At 42.2% G+C, this 23,063-nt stretch overlaps 1 protein-coding gene across 1 annotated transcript in view; it reads right to left on the bottom strand.

The window, feature by feature from the left end:
• Positions 1 to 1,025: 1,025 nt before the first annotated feature.
• Positions 1,026 to 23,063, bottom strand: part of PLB1 (phospholipase B1) — an 80,756-nt gene continuing 58,718 nt past the window's right edge. Inside the window, exons 47-58 of the mRNA XM_074538595.1 lie at positions 20,726 to 20,784; positions 19,509 to 19,552; positions 18,193 to 18,292; positions 16,775 to 16,826; positions 14,558 to 14,638; positions 13,481 to 13,546; positions 12,825 to 12,919; positions 11,583 to 11,664; positions 10,224 to 10,328; positions 9,082 to 9,177; positions 5,602 to 5,676; positions 1,026 to 5,112 (exon numbers count right to left, since the gene is read on the bottom strand). Coding sequence (XP_074394696.1) covers positions 4,891 to 5,112; positions 5,602 to 5,676; positions 9,082 to 9,177; positions 10,224 to 10,328; positions 11,583 to 11,664; positions 12,825 to 12,919; positions 13,481 to 13,546; positions 14,558 to 14,638; positions 16,775 to 16,826; positions 18,193 to 18,292; positions 19,509 to 19,552; positions 20,726 to 20,784 — 1,077 coding nt within the window. The 3' untranslated portion in view covers positions 1,026 to 4,890. The remainder of the gene's footprint in view (positions 5,113 to 5,601; positions 5,677 to 9,081; positions 9,178 to 10,223; positions 10,329 to 11,582; positions 11,665 to 12,824; positions 12,920 to 13,480; positions 13,547 to 14,557; positions 14,639 to 16,774; positions 16,827 to 18,192; positions 18,293 to 19,508; positions 19,553 to 20,725; positions 20,785 to 23,063) is intronic.

Consider the following 23,063-nt stretch of genomic DNA (forward strand, 5'->3'; position numbering starts at 1 on the left):
CAAAATCCCAGATATCCTCCTTCTAAAAACTGAAGGGGGTGCTTGTGGGGGGAAAAGATCTAGCATTGCAAACCTATGATCCTCCTACAGCAAATTCTTTAAATTTTCCAGGAAGCATAAATCACAAATATGAAGAGCTGTAAAAATCTAGAGCTTCTCCTTTCTTCAGGTGGAGTTGTGTCACGTCAGTGATTTTACAAAATATCCCTCAAAGTAACAAAACTCTTGCCCAGCTGTCCCAGGCTATCACATACTGCCTAGTTGTTAAAATGACATAATTTGTCGTTAGCACATCTCACCACCTAGAAGGTGGCGGGAGGAAACATTTAGCAATCTGCAAAGCTGTGCCAAATTCTCTGCAGATGTTTTTTTCTGAACTTTCCCTCTCTTCTTTAAGTTCACTGAACACCTAAATTGGATTTTGGGGCAAACTGACCCTAGACCTTACAAAGCAGAATGCACGCACTGTACCATGATGAGAGGAAGGTCCATCAGCAGCAACAAAGAAGGCCAGAATTTAAACCCCAGAACTGCTGAAGCTGCAGGCAAACGTTTGCCAACACTTGTCAGGCTTCATCTCTTCCCTGTTTGAAGAACAGATTATTTCTCAGGACCAGGGAACAGTGTAATATTTACTCCGAATGTCCTTCTCAACAACCTGAGCTGTTGGCCAGTACCCACAAAGGTCCTTTGGATAGTGACCATTCATGTGGGCTGAGCTGTGGCTCTTCTCCAGGGGAAGCATTCATAAAGCCTGTTTTCTCAGGGTGTTAGAAAATCACAAAGAGGTTCTTTTCAGTGGTGGGCAAGACCACCACTGGCCAAAGCAAAATCCTTGGCTAAAATCGCATCCAATTGATCAATTTTTCCATAAAGACTTAAAGTTTCTTCTAAGCCTCTCCTCTTGAGCTTCAGTGGGCAATCTGTCTGTTCAGCATCCACTGAGGCAAAACGCCATGAGGACATTTGAAACCAAGGGCATGTCCTTACATAAAAAAAGGAGGAATAGACAACTGACAGATAAGATTACTTCCTGATTTAACATGATACTGAATGCAAAGTATCCAGACCTAATTGCTTGTCATTCATTCCAGGTCCATGTTACCTTAATAAGCATGGAAGGAACGTTCAGCAGTAACATCTTCACAGAAATGATTTTGCTTGTGGAACAGCTGCAAACTGCATAGTTCCTGATTTATTTTTTTAATGCCAGTGCATTTGACCACATACTTGAGTCTACAGAAGAAAGATGCCAGAAGATACTTCCACAGACTAAAAAACACGCCAGTTCCTCTTCCAGCTCCTACTCTATTTGTGCATTAAAGAGACACCAAAGCTAAAGAAAGCAGGGGAAGTCTCCTGTTGCATTACCAGAACAGAGTCAATACAATTTAAGATTGATGGTTTCCTGGTTTCCAAAAGCATCATTAAAGGCAGCATTCCTTGCAGGGCTAAATGCTGCAGGGAACTGCAGCTCTCAATTCAAAAGCAGAATCACCCAGGCTCCTGCACAAGAATTATTTCCACTCTAGAATCCTTCAGGACAGAGAATGAGCTAAGAGCCACCTTTCCTCTCACTTCCCAATGGGCTGCCCTACTTACAATTTAAGTTTTAGAAGCTCAGAACAAAATTTAGCTTTCTAAGTGAGAAAAGGGGACATTTAGTTATTCTAGCAGGGGGCACAAGCATGAAACCCAAGAAGCACTTGTACCCATCTCTAGGCAGGACAAGCCTGATGTGAGAGACTGAAGCATTTTGTAACTCTAACTCAAGCTCCAGGACTTCCATGCATGCACACATTATTTGGAAAGGTAAATCAGTTCTGAACTACTGTTCTTGCGTTTCCTTTGAAATACCTAGTACTGATGAAAGGCTCTGTAGAGAACTATTATCTTTTTACTTCTTCCCAAGCCAAGAGTTGTATGAGCAGTGCTATAAAATTTCCCAGTAGAGAAGACAACTCACAGGAACAACATTTAGGGATGAGAGGAGATAGCAGCCTTTGGATATTTGCTCAGCTTCCTCACACATGAGGCTTATATTTTTCCAATGTGTCTGAGGCATAGATGCTGTGGAATACACTGAAATCTTGTCTCTTGGTTGGAGGTCGTGTTTGCTTCCATTTCCCAAGCTAAATAAATTCCAGGTAGGTACTTAATGAGGCACAGTTAAGACAGGGACGGGAAGAGCAGCCTTGTGCTGCACTGGAACAAGATGCAGCTGCTCCTGGTTCACATTCTAAATATGTTGCGGTGTGTTGTAATGTCCTGTTTTAGACTTCCGGGTCACCTCCCAGGTGTGGCAATACCTCTCTTCCCCTTCCCCCTGGCCCCTTGCTGAGTGAGTCCTGTCAATCAGGCTTAACATTCCAGCAAAGGCGTCGTGTGGTTGGTCGAGTTCAAAGGATGCCCCTCAGGCCCAGAGGTCATTGGCCTGTCTAGGTGTCCCTCATCCCTTGAGACCCCGCCCCTCCCACCTGGTTGGTGGCTCACCTGTCCCCTTCCCCTGACCTTAAAAGGTGAGTCCGGCCATGCGGTCGGGCATTCTGCTGGAGAATCTCTTCCCAAGATTCAGACCTCTGTCACCATGGAATAAACCTCTGGATATTAAACCCTCCAGCAGAATCCTCTCCCTTTTTCTCTTCACCATTGCTTGAAGCTTTCTTCCTGAGGTAAACGGAGTTCCTAACAAGCCTGGACCTGTTTAGTGCCCAGCTGCAATCACCAGCAAGCTAAAGGTGTCTCTGGGGTGAAGCACCACAGCTGCCGCCTTTGGCTCAGCGGTGAGGGTCAGACTGGCCCAGGCACAATCTAACTGGTAATATTGGGATTCATATTCCAATATAAATATACCCCCATTTTGTGCTGCATGTAGAGCTCACAGACACTTTTATTTATGCAGGTAAATAAAATTCCTACTATTAACAGCCCTACCTTTGAGAGCAGATCAAAGAACAGGTGACTGCAACTACAGTCCCTGAAACCTGACTATGTAAGTTGCACTCTGCCCACCTCTTTTTATCTTAGCAAGGACACTGACAGAAGTGAAATGGAAGAAGTCTGAACACCTTCTGCATGCAAAATAGTAAATTTAGGAAACCCAGAGCACTTTCTTCTGGGAAACATTATAATTTTCTACTCATTTGCATTTCAGGAGTGGAAACGTAGTACACATCACAAAAAATTGCACCATTGCAAACCTCACTTTGGCTTCAATAAAATTAAAAAGGTTATGTATTTAACATAGGAAATAAGAAAGTTATTGGGAAACAAGATCATGCAGATCTTGTGAAGAACCTTTTGTACTCATAGATTATAAGAATTGGCCTGCAGGTTTAAAACAAGGAAAGTATAATTTCCAAAAAGGATGGTCTCTGAACTCCTGATTAGAATTTAAAAAACAAAACAAAAGGTGAAAAACAACTTTGCAAACTCTTCTGTGGATAATAACCATGGAGTCTCCAGCCTGGGAGACCTGAACACAAGAAAAGGTCCTATGAGAAGGGTTAAGCCAAGCTAGTTTGCAGGTACCACATTTTTACTTACTAGATACTAGTGAATAAATCCATCACAAAAAGACTCATTCTGAAACCAGCTCCCATACAGGGGAGGGCAGGAGGATACAAGACTGTCCCTGGGCTATTTAGCCCTGGAGGAGAAGTGGCAGATACAGCCCAGCTCCGCACCCAGTCCCAGATGGAAGGAGCCTGGAGTTAAAGACAGTGCAGAGTTATTCTATCTGTGCTGCCCAGCACTGCACTAGGGATACCATATGGATCCAAGTTGTTCAGAAACCAGTTTAAAGATGTTTCCATGGCATTGTACTTGCCCATGAAGAATCACTGCAGCACCTTCAACACAATGGTCTTGCTGGAATGTAATATGAGAAATTGCAGCTGCTGTTTATCTCAGTTACATCTCACTATTGGAGAATACCAGGTTGCAATCACAGACTTGTCTCTAACATTTTAAATGGAGGTTTATAAGAGAAAAGGACAGATGCACAATTAAGAAGCCAAGATGCATGAACAGGTGTTCTTGCTTTGTGCAATTGAGTAGTATTCATGGAACAGAGAATTGGACCCCAGAATGAAAAAGATTTTAACACTTTGTCCGGGTTTCAGCTGGGATAGAGTTAATGTTTTTCATAATAGCTGGTTCAGTGCTGTGTTTAGGATTTCATATGAGAATAATGTTGATAATAAATCAATATTTTAGTTGTTGCTAAGTAGTGCTTACTCTAAACCAAGGACTTTCCAGGTCCCTGTGCTCTGCCAGCACAAGAAGCCGGGAGTGAGCATGGCCAGGATAGCTGACCTGAGCTGGCCACAGGGATATTCCATGCCATAGAAAATCATGCTTACTATATAGAGTGGGGGAAGAAGTCCAGGAGGGGCTGATTGCTGTTCAAGGACAGGCTGGGCATCAGTCAGTAGGCAATGAGCAATTGTAGTGTGCAGCACTAGTTTTTCTTGAGTTTTATTCCTCTCTCTTTTTTGTTATTTCCCATTTAATTTCAATTATTACTGTTATTATTATTATTATTATATTTTACTTTATTTCAGTTATTAAAACTGTTCTTATCTCAGTCCATGGGTTTTACCTTCTTCCAGTTCTCCTCCTCATCCCCATGGGGGGGACTGAGTGAACAGATGTGTGGTACTCAGTTGCATAGTGGCACGAAACCACAGCATTACTTTGAGCTTCATCCTCCACTGACTGGTCCACAGACGATAACTCTAAAATACATTACTGATCGATGTTATTTGACACAAAAATCCCTGGGCAACCAAGAAGCTTCATTCATATCCAAGAGGCTTTTTGTTCTGCCACTCTCTGAGTTACAGCAGAGAGCAGCCTCATCAGAGAAAGATGTTTGTTCCACTTGTGTTACAGAGGCGTTGTTTTCATGTTGTTTTCTGTGCGAGCCTTACGTTGGTGCTTCTTGGTTCCTGTTCGTGACACAGCCCAGCCCAGTAAAGAACCCACCAGGACCCCAGCTACTGCAGTCACAATGACAGCCCAGTAGGGGACTGAAGATTCTGTGTTCTCCAAGTTGACATCTGAATTTCCAAATCCACTGTTTCTTCGCGTGAAAAGAAAAGGTTTCTCCTACAAAAGGAGAGCAAAGGCTTTATTGACCACAGATCGCTCAACAGGCAGCATTCCAACAATATGCCACTGTCCCTTCTCAGAGAAGAATGGTGGATCTTTAGACAATCAGCTGGTTTTGCCTTCTCTCTATCTTAGCCCAAACACTCTCCTGCTCTATTGTCTGAAAATTTCAAGAACACAAAAAAGAAGCCACCTCAGAATTATGAGTGGTGGCATCACTTCCTAATTTGCCTGCTGCAAACAAGCAAATGGAAATACAACAGACTCATTAGAACTAGCTTTAATGAAAGGCTTTCCATTGCAGTGAGGATAAAGCTTTTTGTCTTAAATCTTAAGTAGATTTCCCTGTCTGTAACAAAACAGGAAAATATATTTTAGTTATTTGAAACTTTCACAAAGGTACTCTTTTAAAGAGCTCTAGCAGTGTGAAGAAAGGAGGAAAAAATAGAGGTAATTAATGGAGAGAGCACCTTGACCTTTACTTACAGGGTTTGGACACTTGAGTTTTGATCTGTCATGGGTAAAGTTGTTGTAAGTCTGCTTTTCACCAACTGGCTCCAGCTGAAGAAGAGAAAAGCAATGTTAAACTTAATGATGAATCTTTTCCTTCTCAGACTCTCTTGATTCAGTTATAACTTCTTATCCAATTTTTGTTGTTGCAGGAACAAAGAAGTGTGGTAGAAGGAGCAGAGGAAAGTTTGCAAACATTTTAACAGTTGTGAACAGAAGACATTGAGAATCTGATGTACTGGCTGCAGAATAACTCCCTCAGAAGCAAGGAATAGGATAACTTTTCTTCCTTTTGCATTGCTCTGGATACAAGGCATTTTAAATGTTCAGCTAAAGCGACGTGGTTCACTATTACACCCAGTTCTGCCATGTACTTGTTTCAAATGGCAATGGAAAGGAAAGGAAAAAACCCACATGACAGATGTTAGACATATTACTTAGCGCATTACTTACACAAAGGTGCCTAGGTGTCATGGTGATGGGAGTTACTTCACAAATTACAGAGTTACAGAGAGAGGATGGGACAATTTAACCTTTTCAGTCTGCACTCAGACAAGAAATTCCCAGGGAATTTTAGCTGAGGCAGGGTTCACAATCTTGCAAGAAGTGAGTTACAGAGAGATTTTTATATTATCAGTTGTCAGCTAAGTTGCAATAGCTGACCATAAGGCTCATCCTGATCCCATTTCCAACCCAACATAAAATGTGCCCAGGCTCATAGCAGGCAGTTGTGCTTGGCTAGCAGTGCACATACCACTGGTTGCCATAGTTAAGCTAACAAGTAGAGGCTTGCTCAGTCGTGTTAACTGAAGTGTTTACAACTGTTGCATGGACACGCCTGAAGTAATGACTACAAGATTGGTCCATAGAGAACTGCAAAGTTGTCATCCAGCACTTCTGGGAATACATTACAAAGGATGGCTGTTGCTTCTGCTATTGTCCATACAGGCATTTACTGTCCTCAAGGGATTAAAGTGTCAGCTGCATACTGAAGAGAAACAATAGAGCAACAAGACCAATACGACATGGAAAAAAAATCGAGAAGATTCTCATATGGAAACACTGAGAATACTTTCTCTCTCTTGTTCATTTTTAATAAAAAATTTTAAAAAACAGAAAGAAGCTAGCAAAGACTGAAAAATAAAAATATACGAACCACAGAAAATATAACCAGGGAAGAGAAGATTATAAGCAAAACAGTATGCCAAGTTTTGCTGATTGTTGTAGGGTCCTGATGGACTCTTTTATGACTTCTAATCACTTGGCCCACCCACCAGCTAATGCAGTGAAGACTGAATTTGGTAGTTTTTTTGTACTTAAAGGGAACAGCTCTGTTATTTGTACGATGTGTGGCTCATATCTTGTAATTCTTCCCGTGCCAGGGCACTTGGTAAGGATTCTGGCACAGAGCCTAGACAAAAGATGATAAAATGCAAAATTCTGTAACCACCCATGCTTACTTATCTCTATGAAATCTGTTCTTCAGGAGCATTAGCTTCTGGGCTTAGAAGATGACACTACCCTCAAGTCCACGAGCATACAGGACAAGTTCTGGAAGAAACCCACAGCTCCTCTAGAACATGTGGCAAGCATGGAGGCAGAACACAAACCAAATCCTCTGTCCACGTCTCTCTTCACCTCGGCCAAACACCTGAGAAGGTGGGTTTGGGACCAGTGGAAACCCCTTAAGACTACAGAGTCCTCTGACCTCAGAGAGCAGGAGCACATTTTGTTTTGCACAAAGCCAAAACAGCAAAGAACATTATGGCAAGGGAGAGACTGTAAGCCATCCCAGTCCCTGCATACCCCCACAGTGGCCAGGCACAGTCTGGCCCTTTATGTGCACTGACAAGAATCCGTGTCATTTGGCCCTACGCCTGCAGCCTGCCAAGCTTTTCAGGGAACAAGGAAACAATACAGCCTTACAGTAAGCCTGCACAGCCTTGCCGTACAAGGACTGCAAGGGAAAAGCAGGGATGTGTTACAAGAACTAGATTTAAATAGTAAACAGTAATGTCTGCAGTTGGCATAGACCAACAGATCTCTAAGGGAGGGAATAGTTGTGCTTTCCATCAGTAAGAACCTGATCCCTGCCACCCAGTAGAAAGCTTTGTGTCAATATTCATTTATGCGTAGGAAATGAGTGACAGTCTGGACAGAAAAAAAAACCTCTGGTGGCACAGGAAAAAAGGCTGATGGTGATTCAGGAATGAGTAATGGCCAATAGGAATACCACATGGCAACAGAAACCCAATTTAAGACCGCCATATGCCCAGGTACTATCCCTTTTTTTTTTTTTTTCTTGAAACCCTCAGCCATGCTCAATTTGAATTTTTCTACATTTGCCTGGGTTTCTGGCCCACCATTAGCCCTGTTTGAGCTATGAAACAGAGTGAAGCCTACCAGCCTGCTGTCATCTGGAGTCCCAGACAGGGAAACCTGATGGATAACAGGCAGATTTGCTGTGTGTGCACAAATCAATTACACCAAGCATGTGCTTGCATTGTACATTCTATAATCCTGGACCTACAGCTCATATGCTATGCTGGGCAGCTGCACAGATTCCTGCCCTGTATTTTCCAGTCCTTATTTTCAAGCTCATTCTGGGGTATCCTCTAAATTTCTTATCTTGCTCAAACTTTTACTTGGACAGAAAATAAATTCCCCTCCATTTATGTTTCTTTCTTGTGCAAACCAGGATGCAGGATTCCTGCCAGCACAATGTATTTGGCAACTGGTGTTTACAAGACAAGGGGAGGAAATGTTGCTGTGGCATAAAAATGCCATGGTCTTCCTTCCAATGTGGGGAAATGTTTCTGAAAGCAACTTTGCCCTTGGAATTATCAAGTCTGGCATGCACCTCTGACACCTTCTTCCAACACTATTCAAAAGCTATTCATTTCCCCCAAAATGACAAATGGAATGTGATTACAAGCATCTTAAGTTTGATTTCAGCCCCCCATTAGTTTCAGTGACTCTACTAAAACTGCCTCAGATACAAGAGTGGGTGGTACAACATGTCCACACTATTAATGGCAGCAAAAATTCAGTCACATATAGGTTTCCCCAATAAATATAACAGAATTCAAGGAAGAAGGGCAAGATCATTGAACAAACATTTTCAGAAAACCTACAGTACTGAATGTTTAACTAGGCTGACTTTTTGTTTTAATGCAAGTTATTTACCAAATCAGAAAGGAATTTTTTGTTATACTAAGACTATTGAGAATTCCCATTTTGAATGAGCAAAGACTTACACTGTTTCATGCAATATGATCACTTGGGATTATATTCCTAAGCAATGCAGAGTGAGAAGAACCTCAGAGTTGAGCAACCCCCTCTTGTTAGGATATCAATTTTATGTCTTGCTTACTCTTTTGTTTCAGACACCTTTCTCATGATCTTTTTAGATACTGCTACCACAAACACATAGGGATGTAAATTGCGACCTCTTACCATATTGTTCCAGAGAGCCATGGCCATCTCAGCATAGCCTCTTACACTGAAATGAGAGCAGTCTGCAGCAAAGAAACTCATATCTGGCTTGTTAGTCTGCAATAAAAGCAAAAATTATTTCTCAGCAAATGTCAATCTTTGAGATCTGACATATAATATCCAGTAGTGTATTGTACTTGATATACTCACTTCACACTTTTGGTACCTTGCTAAAGGCAATATGCTCATGTTTTCACACTGGAAATAAACTTAGGTGCTCCAAACTATGGGCTTATTACTGCACCTTGAGACTTTCTATGCAATGCAGCCTGCTCAACTTCACACAAAAATTTTCATAACAAAACTAAACTTATCATTAAGCCAACAGTCACAGCTGCTACACAGACCCTGCCATTGACCCACATTCCATTTTGTACAGAACTGATAGAAATGTGCTTATTATTGCTATTTAAACTTCTGTGACTGAGACTTACAACACTTCAAGTGTTGAAATTTCTGCTGAATTTCAGATAACAATAAAAATAGTGGGCTTATCCAACTGTGGTAAATGTCTCTCTTAGGGGGAATTTGCCTCATCACTGCCTGTATGGTGACCATTGGTTGACCATTTAGGCTGACAGAAAAAAGAATGGAAAAAAGTATCAGTACTATGCAAAACTGGGTTGTTTGGATGAGGATCCATGCTGGATATTTGTATCCTTAACTACAAAGCATACATAATGCTAAGGCTGGAGAAAAGAAGGAGAATCAGTGTTGGGTTTCAAAGGCTGCTTCCTGTTTCCATGCTTGGATGAATCAGAGACTCAAGTGCTGGTCTCCATTTGAAGAAAACCTGAACACATTCCATAACCTAAATCGGGAAACTGTGGTGAATGCTAACCAACCTCCTCAACAAGGGAAGCAACATGCAGTTCAGAGGAAGTCAGAGGGTGCTTTGTTTATGGGTGCATGCTATGAATGTTTCCTAAAGCCATTTTGATTCACAGGCAGCACTGTGAATCTTCTTGCGAGACTTCCCGTCTTCTCCTCCCTCGCTCTTAGCACAGATTCCATGCTGTGCCACTAGACTGTGCAGAGAGGAAAAAACAGAGTCTTGTGGCATGGATCTTACTGGCTTAAGAGAAATTAAAAACAGGACTCACACTATCCAGGGGCAGCAAGGTGTTCCGGAAGAATGGCTGGATGACAACAGCGAAGTCCTGCCGCTGTTCGTACCGACCGCTGTTGATCAGCTGCAGGGCTTCAGCCTGTGCGTGGTGTAATCAGTGAAAACACAGGAGTTACTTGCAAGGCTCATCCTACATTTGTCAGCTAGCAGCAACATGCAGATTAAACATCTTTCAGTGTAGGAAGCTGTAAATCGTTAGTGTAAATCCAGCTAAATGTTATAAAGCAGTCAAGAAAATGGCTAAGAAAATAATTTGGTTCATGAGGAGATTTTCATGAGGAAAATGCACAGAAGCTGGATTTATTCAAACAAAAAAAAGTAATTAATATAGAGTTACTAATTAAAAAAAAATAGTTCAAACCTTACATATAGAAACCAAAACTGCACAATTGCAATGAGATTAAAATTTGCAGAAAAGTATAAAAATAAGGAACAAGGTCAACATTTTTAGACATGACAAATAAGTTCAGAATGCCAACATGAGGCTGAAGTGCACTTTTTTTTTCAGGAAGGTGTGCTTGAATGAAAATACTGCTTAAACATTGAAAAATTACCTGCCACTCTCAAAAATTATGGTCACAGACATTCATACAAATCAAAAACCCATCTCATTGTAACTTACCATCTTATGGATATAAATGCTAATGCTCCTGGTCATATCTCAAAACATTCCTTAGTTAAGGAAAATGACCCCTCTAGTAGGCTTATACAAGCATTACCCAGGGTGAATTTTTTGAGCTTTGTCAGATTCATTGCCAGAGCGGAGAACATTATGTGATCTGATACAGTGATTCCTGTATTCATAAGAACATCGATGGAAAAAGCTTCTGCTCCAATAGCTATTTATAGCCTCTGTTAATTTTGAGTGAATCTTACGCCTGAGGCTATGAAAAGTTACTTTCAGATAGCAAGCTGGCCCATGGTTGGTTTAGTTAATTTCTTCTGCTAAGAGTAACCGCAAAACAGCTGATGCAAGGTCATTTGTCACTCTGCAGTGACAGGTTAATTCATGTGAGCTACTCATTGGACTCATAACAGACAAACACATATCAACAAAGCAGCCATCATTACTAAATCCTTTCTGGCTGTTGAAACAGCAGCTGGAAACAGAACTGGTCTCCATCTGCATCCAGCTCAGAACCAAGGCCATCAGAAGGCAATGTGGAAGGTCTTGCACTGCTACTAACTGGTTAGCTGGGTATGGTTTTGATTAGGCTGTAGCCAAGTTGTTTTCCAGTTATCCCTCTCTGTACTGCACGACAGGAAGAGCAGTGAGGGAAGAAATATAAAGAGACACAAGTGAAGATGACCATTTACAGAATCAATGCATTACCTGAAAATCTCTGTTAACTCTCTTAATTTCTTGTAATTCAGAAGAATTTTCCTCTGGGTTTAAGAAACATGGGCAAACTTTCCTTCAACAAAAGAAATACTAGAATTAAAAGCCATTCTAGAATAGTTTCTTTACAGTTCTTCAGCACTGTGTGTCCGCTTCAAGAAGCTCAGGATAGGTGCTCAAAGCTCACATGCAGAAGGGAGAGCCACTTTGGTGGTTTAGAAATGGACAGATACTTCACAAAAGAAAAAATTCTACTGAATTACTTTTCAAAATGAACACCTACCACAGGCAGAAAGAGCTGCAGGATCTGTAACTCTTGAGCCAAACATGAAAAAAGTGTTTAGTGTCCCACACATCAGCAGGAAATCACATGTGTTAGAATAACAAGAAAACCCACCCTATGAATGGGCTTACAGCACAGTTTCAGACATCTGGGAGTGTAAAGTTAGAAAAGACAAATTTTTATTTAGTCTGAGTCCTTGCACCACTCTGTCTTATTATGTTACCTTCATAACAAGAGGTAGTAACTTGTGCTTCACTGAAATTCATCTTCTAAGAATGTGCTTGGAATAAATATGAAGACATGGAGCAAGACCATCAATTCATTATTTTCCCTTCCAGTGTGTTCCTGTAGTTAATTACTTGTATTTTTAAAAATCTGTGCCTAACTTAATTGGAATTCATTTGGCATCACCTTGCAACTACTGGTCTTTGTTATACCTTTCTCTGCAAGACTAAAGAGCCTTTTCACATCCATTCTGATGCCTTTAAAGACACTGCTGCTTTCTAAAACAAGTCTCTCGACCTTTTTTGAGTTAAGAGTTTGGTCCCCTTCATCAGGTGTGAGGAGCACCTCCTGGCTGTGCTCTGCTGTATGCATCCCAGCCTGCACTAGAGGTAATGGAGCACTGGATGCAAAGACAGGAATCAGGGATGTCAGCCTGTGCCGCTGACCAGCAGACAGCTGGGTAAAAAAAGCCTTCAAAGTTCAGCAATCATATGTTGACCTGCGCTATGCCATGCTGCCTTATAGCTGAGAAGTGAGAACTCTGCTATCTACAGGTGCAGGTTTTTAGTTGAAGTATTGCAAGAAGTAATAGAAAGTTGAGAGGTGCATCAGGTAAAGGAAGCAATGCACGTAGCTTGGAAAGCTCAGTGTGGATATCCTGCTGTAGAAATTGAGACTGAGCCAAAAAAATATCACTTTATAGGCAAAGAGCTGTTTTGCTCACTTACTTTGCTGCCAAGGCACACTCTGAAGAGCTTGCTGCGATTTGACGCAGTCCAGAGAACTCCAGCATCTCCACCATGTTGATAAAGACTCTTGGGAGCTGTGAGGATTGTAATAACCAGACATACAGACATGTTACAAATAACAGAACATGATACCACTACAAAGAGCAAGGAGTGCCATCTGTGGGTCAGGGAGTCCTTGCAAACTGCACTGCCTGCAGCCAATGGCATGTGCAAGGATGATGGATAAAAGGAGGGGGAGGGAGGGAGACATACACTGGATGTCAGCCAAAAGAATTCCAGCAGCTAGTACAAACTAGCTGAAATGCTGCTTCACTCCCTGGGACATTTCCATTGGCTCTAGGGTAAATGAAACTGTTCATGGCTGGTTTAGCCATGAAAACTGGCTGTAGGGTCATGGTATGCTTGGTCCACAGCATAAATATTGTCAAACACACAGTTTTTCTGGAACTGCAGCTCTCTTTCTCAAGGCATTAGCTAGTACAGTCATTGAAATGCAGTACTGGAGAACAGTCTGATTCCAGCTATTTGAAAGATGACCTTGTATGAAACATAATCACTGACAGTCCATCAGAGGTGAGAAAAACATCAGTGTACTTGCCAGGAACATAGCTTGCTAGGGTATCTTAAAAGCTTACCTCCTCATAGAAAATATCCAGAGTGTCCTGAAGGTACTTTACATACTTTTGCACTGAATAGGTTTCCTATTAAAAAAAAAAAAAAATTAAAATTGAGTCAGTCTTTTTCAGGAACCAACAAGGTGATCTGTGAGAAGCCTTACCAACTTGGTGCTCCTTTTTTCTTTTGTTGGCAGATATATTTCCAGATCAAGAAGTTTACTGGAACATGTACAGAGGTTATATAGTGCTTATGTTTTTTATCCTATTAATATATTCCTCTGATCTCTGTAGAAAATCCTGAGGTATCTTGGCAGAGCCTTTCCCTGATAATGACTATATTGACCACATTTTTGGATTTTGGGTTGTTTTTTATGGGACCCAGAGCAGACTGATTTGCCTTAGGAACAGAAGATTTTTTTTTCAAACTGCCTATCTGGAAAACTGATATGAAGGCAGTCAGAACCCACAAAGCCCATAAGCAAAACAACTTTGTGACTGTAGTTATAGAGGGGTAGCTGTGGGGACAAAGGCTCCAGGCAGCAGCTTGTAAAGGAAAGAGCAAAACAGAGAACAGTGCCTGGTCATTTCAACAAGCTGGGGTACAGACCCCCAGTCTGTGCCACACAAATAGTTTCAGATGGAATGACCACTGACAGCTAAAGAAAAGACATGTTTTTCACTATAAACTGATGTTATTATTTTGGGTATCATTCTGAAGCAAGAATTGGGCATCCTCAGCAATTATTGTGTGGGGATGTTTTCCAGAAGACTTCATTGTGTCCCCTCGCATGCCTGAGACACCACACTGATTACTTTGTCCAGTTAAGCAGGGAGAACTCTTCAGCCTAATCTTTGTGTTTTGTTCAATATGAGCAGGTTCCTAGTACTCAAATAATGCATTTCTCCAGAGCTGCAGTGCCCCTGCATTCAAAGCTGTGCACTTGTTTCTGATACAATGAAGATGAAAGGGGCAGGACTTCTTGGTGCTTTTTAAACAAAGAGGAACTTTGGCTCTCTGAGAGAGAAAGGCTATGTTTCCAGGGCTGGTCACCTGCCAAATGCCTGGATGAGCATGCCTAATTCAGAGATACAAACCTTGTCCAAGCAGTACTGGCATAGGTCAGTGCCTCCAACAAGGATGGTAATCAGTTTCCAGTCTTCCTTGAAGTTAATTTTCTAGTGGCACATAAAATAAACAGATTGCAGCATTTATTGCTTAGGCATGCAGAGGTAACATTCACAAATGGGGCTAAATGGGCACAGACAGTAGGGCAGAACAAAGGAGGTATGCTGAGTTAAGCTGGCAAAAGAAAAGCATCTCTCCAGGGGGAAAATCTCAACTGTTTGCTAGTCTACTGCAATTCACCTTGGCTCCTGTAAGGAAATTCCCTTCAGCAGACAAGCCCTGTCAGGGTAACCAAGCACAGCAATGTGTCCGTGGCAGCAAGCATCCCTAAATGAATGTCAGCTCCAGAACAGGGGTGGACAGCAGAGATTTGCCAGCCATGGCTGCACACTGCAGGCAGCGTGGGGATAAAGCCATGTGGGAATGGAGGCTGGAGTGACTCATGTGGCTGTGGAACTGGAGCTGCTGGGGATCCCTGCCAGCTGGGCAAGAATTACCCCGGGCCAGGAGGGGCAAGGGGTGCCCCAGGGAACAGACAGCTGGATTAAAATAGAAGAGTCCAGGAGGCTGGTGACTTCACTGAGCTCATATAAGGGCAGCTGCAGCATCCACGTCACCACAAGCTAACAATAGGCGCTGCTGAGAGCTGGATCTCATCAAAACATTTTGTAACATTCAGTACAAAGAAAGGAATCAAAGGCAACTATTTTTAGTGTTGTGCATTTACATAACAAACATCTGCGAAAGGATCCCACAAATAGAGGAAGGGCCTGGGAATCACCCAGGTCTGAATTCTCCTCTTTAACCAGCAATTTGCTCAGAAAGACTTTCATGAAGAGGCAATGTTATGGCAGAGATACACCCCTCTCCCTTTAAAAAAAAATGCATAAAAAGCTGTGAATAAAACAAAGAAGACAGCCTCTCCTCTTCTATTCTATTGAAAAGCCATGCCAGCTCTCTTCACTCTGCCAAACAATTGGCAATGCAGAGTAACTGATGAGCATGCAGCATCCATCAAGAGTTCTGGCATGGAGAGCCACATGCTTTGACAAATCCTGCTTATTCAGTGCCTTCCTTTTCCATTCAGTCTGAGCCAAGGAGCACCAGGCACTCCCGTTCCCTTACAGGGAATGCTCTCCCTGCACCAACAGCTCACACCCAGACGGTCATCCACTCAAATTCAGCCAACCCTCAGAGCAGGGCAGCCTTGGGTTTCTCAGATTTCTTCCCTCCCTATTTTTGATGTCCACTGTTGCCCACAGTGGAGTTGGCACAGCACATTAGTCCACAATGCTAGATCCCCTATTAATTCTCTAAAAGATTGCAGTATGTCGCAGACATCTTTTATGGAAAATCCTTTCCTTAGGATTTTCCCTCCTGAGAAGCTGAGAGGCCTCAGGAACAAAATGCAAACATTGATTATCTGCTGCTGTGGAATGCAACAGGTGGGCCCATGTTGGTTTTTTCTAATTAATAGCCAATCACACCAATCACAGCCCAGCTAGCTCAGACAGAGATTCCAAGACAGCTGCCTTTGTTGTCATTCTTTCTTATTCTATTCTTAGCTAGCCTTCTGATGAAAACCTTTCTTCTATTCTTTTAGTATAGTTTTAATGTAATATGTATCATAAAATAATAAATCAAGCCCTCTGAAACATCGAGTCAAATCCTCATCTCTTCCCTCAACCTAAGACCCCTGTGAACACCGTCACAGCATTGTGACAGAGATTCATCCATTCCTGAGGTTTCTGGTCATTAATTAATTATTTGCCTGCTCAAAACCAGACTTTGAGAGGGCTTCTTCTCCTGCAAAGACTTCATAGTCCCTCTTCCCAGGGTTGTGAATATTGTGACTCACGTTGGTCTGCAGACCTACCTGCTTCAGCAATTTTACACTCAGCCTTTATGACCTTCACTTTGAAGGCTGCTGCTCAACAAAGCAATCCTGTGATCTTACCAGAGCCTTCAGATTTCTTCTCTTCCTCACTACCATCCTTACATCTCCTGGCTGCACTGCAGCCTACATTAGGGGTAATTCATCTTGCACATTCATCTTGGAAAGTACAGCAGAGACAAGGACTTTTCTTTCATCAGTAAAGCACTCTTCCTGACTCAAGCATCCCATTAATTACAGACATCTCCCAGAGACCCCGGCAGCATGGAGGTGTGGCCCAAATCCCACTCACCGAGCTGCTTCTCATCAGCTCCACCAATGCACGTGCCTGGGCTGGCATGTCACTAAGAGAGAGAACAGAAGATTTCAGATGTGTGCTCCAAAAGCACATCACCTTCTTGATCCCCACTCCTCATTGCAGGGGATCTCAGGATCAGCAGAAATAAGGAAAGTGATCCTTCAAAAGGCTGAGCAAACACTGAAAGACCAAGTTGCAAAAGTGAATAATCTGATCTGAAGAGGCTTCAGCTGGGATGGCTGCCAAGTGGCAGGCAATTGGTATGAGTTCTTCCCATCTCAGACTTGGCCTTGGTACATTTTGTTTGGGGAAAAACTCTAATGCCCAGATGCACAGAGACATTGAGTTACATAACTTGCTTCAAAAATCTAGTGGGGGAGTTTGGTGCTGACACAGAAGCTGGGCACCTAACCAGCCTTCCTGATCCAGCCTTAAATTCCTATGGCTTGTCTTATGGCTGGAAGAGAGTGCTTACACTGTGGGACTGCCAGCCTCGAGAGTCCCAGTCCAGCTCTGGACAGGATGCAACATCCACGGGCCAAAGCACAAACCATGCTGAGACACCAGCTGGAAATAAGCTCCTGATATAGTAGAAGAAGACTGTGCTTGAGCTAATAAGCCCTGCCTCTCTCCAGCAACTACACAAACGCAGCTACATTATTTGGATTCCTAGAAGCATATTGATCACGCTGAGTCAGCTTTGCTCAGGGAACCTATGAAATATTTAGTAGCTATGCAGGCTTTGATAGTTATCCTAAATCTCTCTTGCAGCAGATTTAATGGTTGTTAAAGGTGTCACAAAAAGCTTTGGAACCAAATTTTGTGAGTATTCATGGAGCAGGCACAGCGTAAGCCATAAAAATTCTTACATGTTTTGGTTGTTAACAGACTAGAAGTTTTTTTCTTCAGGAAGAGAAAGGAGTTATTTACCAGATGGCTTGGTGGGGGTTTTTTCCCCTTTGCACTGAAAACAGGGATAATATTGTAGGGTAGAAGTGGACTTCTATTTGTTAGTTTCAGGCATGTTCTCTAGAATTCAAGGATTAAAAGAGATGCTCATGAATTTTTTCCTCATTGAAGATATTGCCTGACAGTGAATTAGGGACCTGTACACTGAATACTGGGCAGAAAAAGGTACTGCTTGAATTAGAAGCATAACTAAGGAATTGGCTCAAAAATTATGGGCAGCAATAAAATAAAGAAAGGAAGCTTGAGTCAAATTTAGAAAAAGATAACAAATAAATCCCCCAAATACCAAATTGAATTAAAAAACCAAAACCCACAATTGAAAACATCAGATCACAGAAACATGCTGAGTACCAGCAGGTCACCAGCATTACCTCAACCCTGTCATGCATCTCAAAGGTAACCTGCCAGCCCATCACTTCTCACTCCTTTGGGATTGTCCTTACCGTGCTGCAGCATTTCTCTCTGCAACGTTGAATCCAGCTGTTTCCTTAGAGCTGCCAGTGGAGAAGCCAAAGATGTACGGATTGAATTTCTTCAAGATGTCTTAAAAGGAAAAAACACAGTGTTTAACCATTCACAATACAGCCAGCAGTGTTGCCTCCCTGCAGAAGCAGGAGCCAATTGAGTGATGAGAATACAGGGCTGTGTTTTCCCCTCATTACAAGAGCTAGAGGCACACCGGCTTTGGAGACTCTAGCTACTGTCCCAATTTCATCACTGCCATTATTTCTCTCCATGGGCCTGAGGAACCAGGGCCTGGTGGCCCAGGAGATGCATAGGTGGATCTTGGGCAAATCACCAGTCTTGAATTTGTCAGACTATTCATGGTTACTTTCATGTACCAGAAGCAGATGCCCTGAATATGGCCCTCTACCTCTCACTCCCCCAGCTAGATAATAATATTTGTGGCAGAGAAGTGAATTTTTTTCATTTTCTAGATTTCACTTAAACTTCTAGTGGGAAAGCATGATGTCTGAAAACTGTTGTTGTTACTGTGTCCGTAGAACTGCTGTCTGAAACCTCTTTACAGAATCTCATTTATAATGCATAAATGAATTGTGCCTTCTATTTTTCTTCAAACACAGTGAAATGCCTGGTACAAGGCAAAGGCAAAACACATCAGATTTTTTACTGACAGTGTCAGGTATTGTCAAAGTGTTCCACAGCATGGATCACATACAAATAGAGCAGCCATTGTAAACCAAGTGCCTTCCAATTTATTGTCACATTGACCACTTAATGGTTTCTATGGCAACTGCAGGCCCAATTACACAGAACACTATGGCAAAAATTTATAGTACTTTTAGATTTTTTTTTTTCCCACTGCTATGCAGCAACTTGAAATCATCTGGAAGAACCACAACTTTGACAACAATCCTGGCTAGAGGGACTGGTAATTGTTTCATAATCCCTCATTTGTCCATAGACATTACGGTCAGTCACTGGAAAGCACAAAAAAAATAAGGGAGGAACAGGTCTGCCATGAACTTTGGTCACCTTCAGCTCACTTACTCCTAATTCTTTTGGCCAAAAGGATGATACATTCACATGCAGATCCTGTGATGTGGAGGGGCTGAATCAACTGTACAGCTAATCAGGTCAGCCTGGATCTCAGCTCTCACTCCCATGAACTGCTTATACCCACACCAGATGGACATCCCTACCATTTGCAAGGAATTACCATTTCCAGATGTTTCCTAGCATCTACTTAAACCACTTCCAGTGTAATACCTAACTTTTGCTTTTCTAGGATACTCACTGGGTAAAGTAGCCTGGATCTCCAGAGTGTCATCACCCCCAATACTACAAAGGGAAAGAACAAAATCACCCACTAGGGTTAATCCTGCAGCCATCTGTCTTATTGTCACCACATGTGGTTGTAGCAGCCCAAGAAGGAAAAAACAACCTCCCCCCTCCCTTCCCAAAAATACTTGCTTCAAACAGGACTAAGGAGATAAACCACAGGAATTCAGGGAAAGTAGTGAAGGGATAACTCACATTAAATAAAGCAAAGCTGTGCTAAGATAGAAGCTATGCCTTCAGGCTGGGAACAGACCATATTGGGAGAACTGATTTTTCATCTGGACATGCTGGGATACCTACCACAGAAAGGCATATTTCCTCACTAAAGCTGCTCCACGTTACCTCACTGAAACTACATTTGCACACAGTTAAGCATAGGAGAGACTGCATTAAATATTCATTAACTACCTATTTGCAAAGCTGCAATGCTGATTACATAGAGCCTCTGCCTCACCATTCAAAACTTGTCTGTGTGCAGAGCCAATACACTCTTACACCATTTGTGGCAGCCCCTCCTGAAAGTATCCATGCCTGCAGACACATGCAAAGGGATGAAGAAGGAGCAAAGAGGACAATGTATACATGCACACACTTATCAACCATATGTGTGTCCATAGGGAGGAGGCAGTTTCCTTCCACTCTAGCATGGATATTGAGCTTCACACCCTTGACATGCATTGTTTGCCCACTTTGCAATAGCAAAGGTGTTTGGAACGTCTTCACTGAGTATATATGCAGTGCTCTTGCCATGTCCATGCCAACCCACACTCACTCAGACCTCCCAGAATTACATATTGCAGTAGATAATCACAGCAACATTTTGCATAAGCTCCAGTGAGACTAGCAAAAGGCTAAAAGGTACTGTGGCACAGGACCACGCTTGTAGCAATCAGATTGGGTTAACACACACAGACACATTAAAAAAAAAAAAAAAGAAAAATAGAAGCAAGAAAAAGCCCACAAAAACAAACACAACCCACCCTCCCCTCCCAGGAATCCCTCCTATCTATTCTCTTCCAGCCCTGACTCTTCCAATCCTTACCAAGCAATATTTGCTGTCATCATCCTTCCCCTGAATTTACATATACAAAGATGTAATTACACAACCAGGTGACCCACACTTTTAACTGCGTGGACAAAAACAGACTTAAAAAAAAGAGCATTTTCACTCACCTCCAGGATAGTCCCCTCCAGTCTGTTTGTAGGTCTGGTACTTTGGCTCCTACTGCAGTCTGGGAAAGATGGAAATAACAATTGATAAAATACTAAAAGAAAAAAAGCCCTATGAGTTTAGGTAAGATAGACATCATGTTTTGAAAGTGCTGAAACATTCTTTCAACATTAGTCTGTATCCAGCCAAGTTTTTGCAACACCCCAGCTTTAGCATAAGTGGTCTGTGTCCTTATTCACCACCACACTCTGGCCTGTGGGCAGCCCTGCATCTCCCATACTCCAGTTTCCTGTACTTTCCCTCATATCTAGATAACAGACCATGGAGCACCAGAGGAGATATAATCCAGCCAGAGGATGTCAGATTGTAAAGTCAAGGACATAAGGCTTTAAAGCTGCTAATCATACTGTTTTAGCAACCTAATGGGACCCAGATTAACATCAACGGCTTTGTATTTGTTTGGATTTTTTTCTGATGGAAAATGTTTCATCCTGGCATTTCCTGAAGAAAGATGATTTTGAGAGGCTTAATAATCCAGGAAAAAAGCCCCAAACACTGGTGAAAATTCCCCATCCAGTTTTAGCTGCACATAAATCAGAGAAGCTGCTTTTTAATCTGCCAAGAAAACAAATCTTTGGTGTACAATCCATTTTTCCTCTCCTGGATCCAGTCTGCTACTTAACACACAGATTTGATGAGGTGTAGACAGGATTTTTTTTGCCAGTATAGATAAGCATGTTGGTGTGTGTACTCCTTTCACTGTGCACTGGTGCTGGAGAAGTCAGACAGATGAATTCTAACCAGTGACATTAATAAATTGTTCAATGTTTCATTAATCTCCAACCGTATCTAGATTGAGACAGCCTTTCTTCCTGTGCCGTGAACTTTCATATCCTTTAAAATTAAATAAATGCATAAGACCTCTGTGCTGAATTTGGGTTGCTCACAGGATGGGGACAGACCTCTAGCAAGGTCAGCACCGTGACTCTAATTCAGGGCAGCAAACATGAGAAGGGGTTCTTCTGCAGCTTTACAGGTTTTTAGTGGTCTCACCAACTTCTGTATTCTTCAAAAAGCCATGGCACCAATTCAGCCATAAACACTGGCTGCATTCAGGGATCTTGTGAGAAGCACCAGGAGGACAATCCATGCCTTGGGGGACCTTGCTGCTGCAGTCCCCCTGTGCCAAGGATGGTTACCCCGCACAAAGCACACAGGGCAGCTCTGGGAGGTGTGAGTGTGTGCACACATGTGGGAAACACTCTGCCACTTTTGCTGGCCCCCCCAAATAAATCACTCAATAAAACCCCCAAACACACCTTGCTGTGGCAGTGGCAACTGGTAGGAACTGCATGAATAATGGCATCATGAGAACCTGCCTTGCTCAGCTCTTGAGACAGACACCTCAAGCATCATAACCTGGCCCCTATGACTAGGGCTTTCAGAGATATTTCATATATTAAAGAACTAATATTTTTAAAATAAAAGATATGGGCTACTGAACATACCTAGCATTTGATGTGGGGGGAAGAAAAAAAGCAATTTAAGAGTCATGGCAATGGATAGGAGGGAGACTTGTAGGGCTTTACTGATTTCTTCCAAAAAAGCTCAAAGCTTGGCAGCAGGGGGAAAGCCAGGATCACATCAGGTCAAGCAAAATCAGGTTCAGAGCTAATGAGAAGTTGCATGATACATAATGAAGACATGCACACCTCCTTGTAAGATAAGCCTGACCATTTAAGGGCTTCAGACCCTTCAAGTCTCTCTGAACTCAACAGGAACAGAAGCTGCTAGAATGAGCACTGGTTTAGTTCAGGAGTTAAAATTCATGAAAACTGTTGACGCAAATGTTTGCTTTCATCCCATGCCAGAACAATTCTGCAGGGCTGTGTAATTCTAGAACTTTTTCTCAGAAAACTTCAGTGCAGATCTGCAGTATTCCCTGCTATTCTTCTCTGGGGCCTTTCTGGGTTTTTTTGTGCCTACTTTTTGTTTTAAACCTCCATTTCTTAGTACTTGAAATACATCAGGGCTGTAATTGGAAGATATCTAGGAAGGCAACCCAAGCAGCAAAATCTGAAAGCAAAACTCTGAAATACAGAAGTATCAGAATTATCTCAAGTGGGAAGCACTTCATTTTGCAGTCAATTATTTCCATGGGAGTTTTCAGCAAAATGTCTTCTTGCTTCAAAAATATCAACTGCTTTCACTTCTTTTTTTTCATGTCAGATGAGACTAATCCTATAAGACAGACACTTCCCTTTTCAAAAACTTGGATAAACTCCAATGGATGGGGTTTATGGGATGGGATCCCATTTCAGACCTGGCCCGAACTATTCA

This window comes from Zonotrichia albicollis, chromosome 3, assembly GCF_047830755.1.
Source record: "Zonotrichia albicollis isolate bZonAlb1 chromosome 3, bZonAlb1.hap1, whole genome shotgun sequence".
NCBI lineage: Eukaryota > Metazoa > Chordata > Aves > Passeriformes > Passerellidae > Zonotrichia > Zonotrichia albicollis.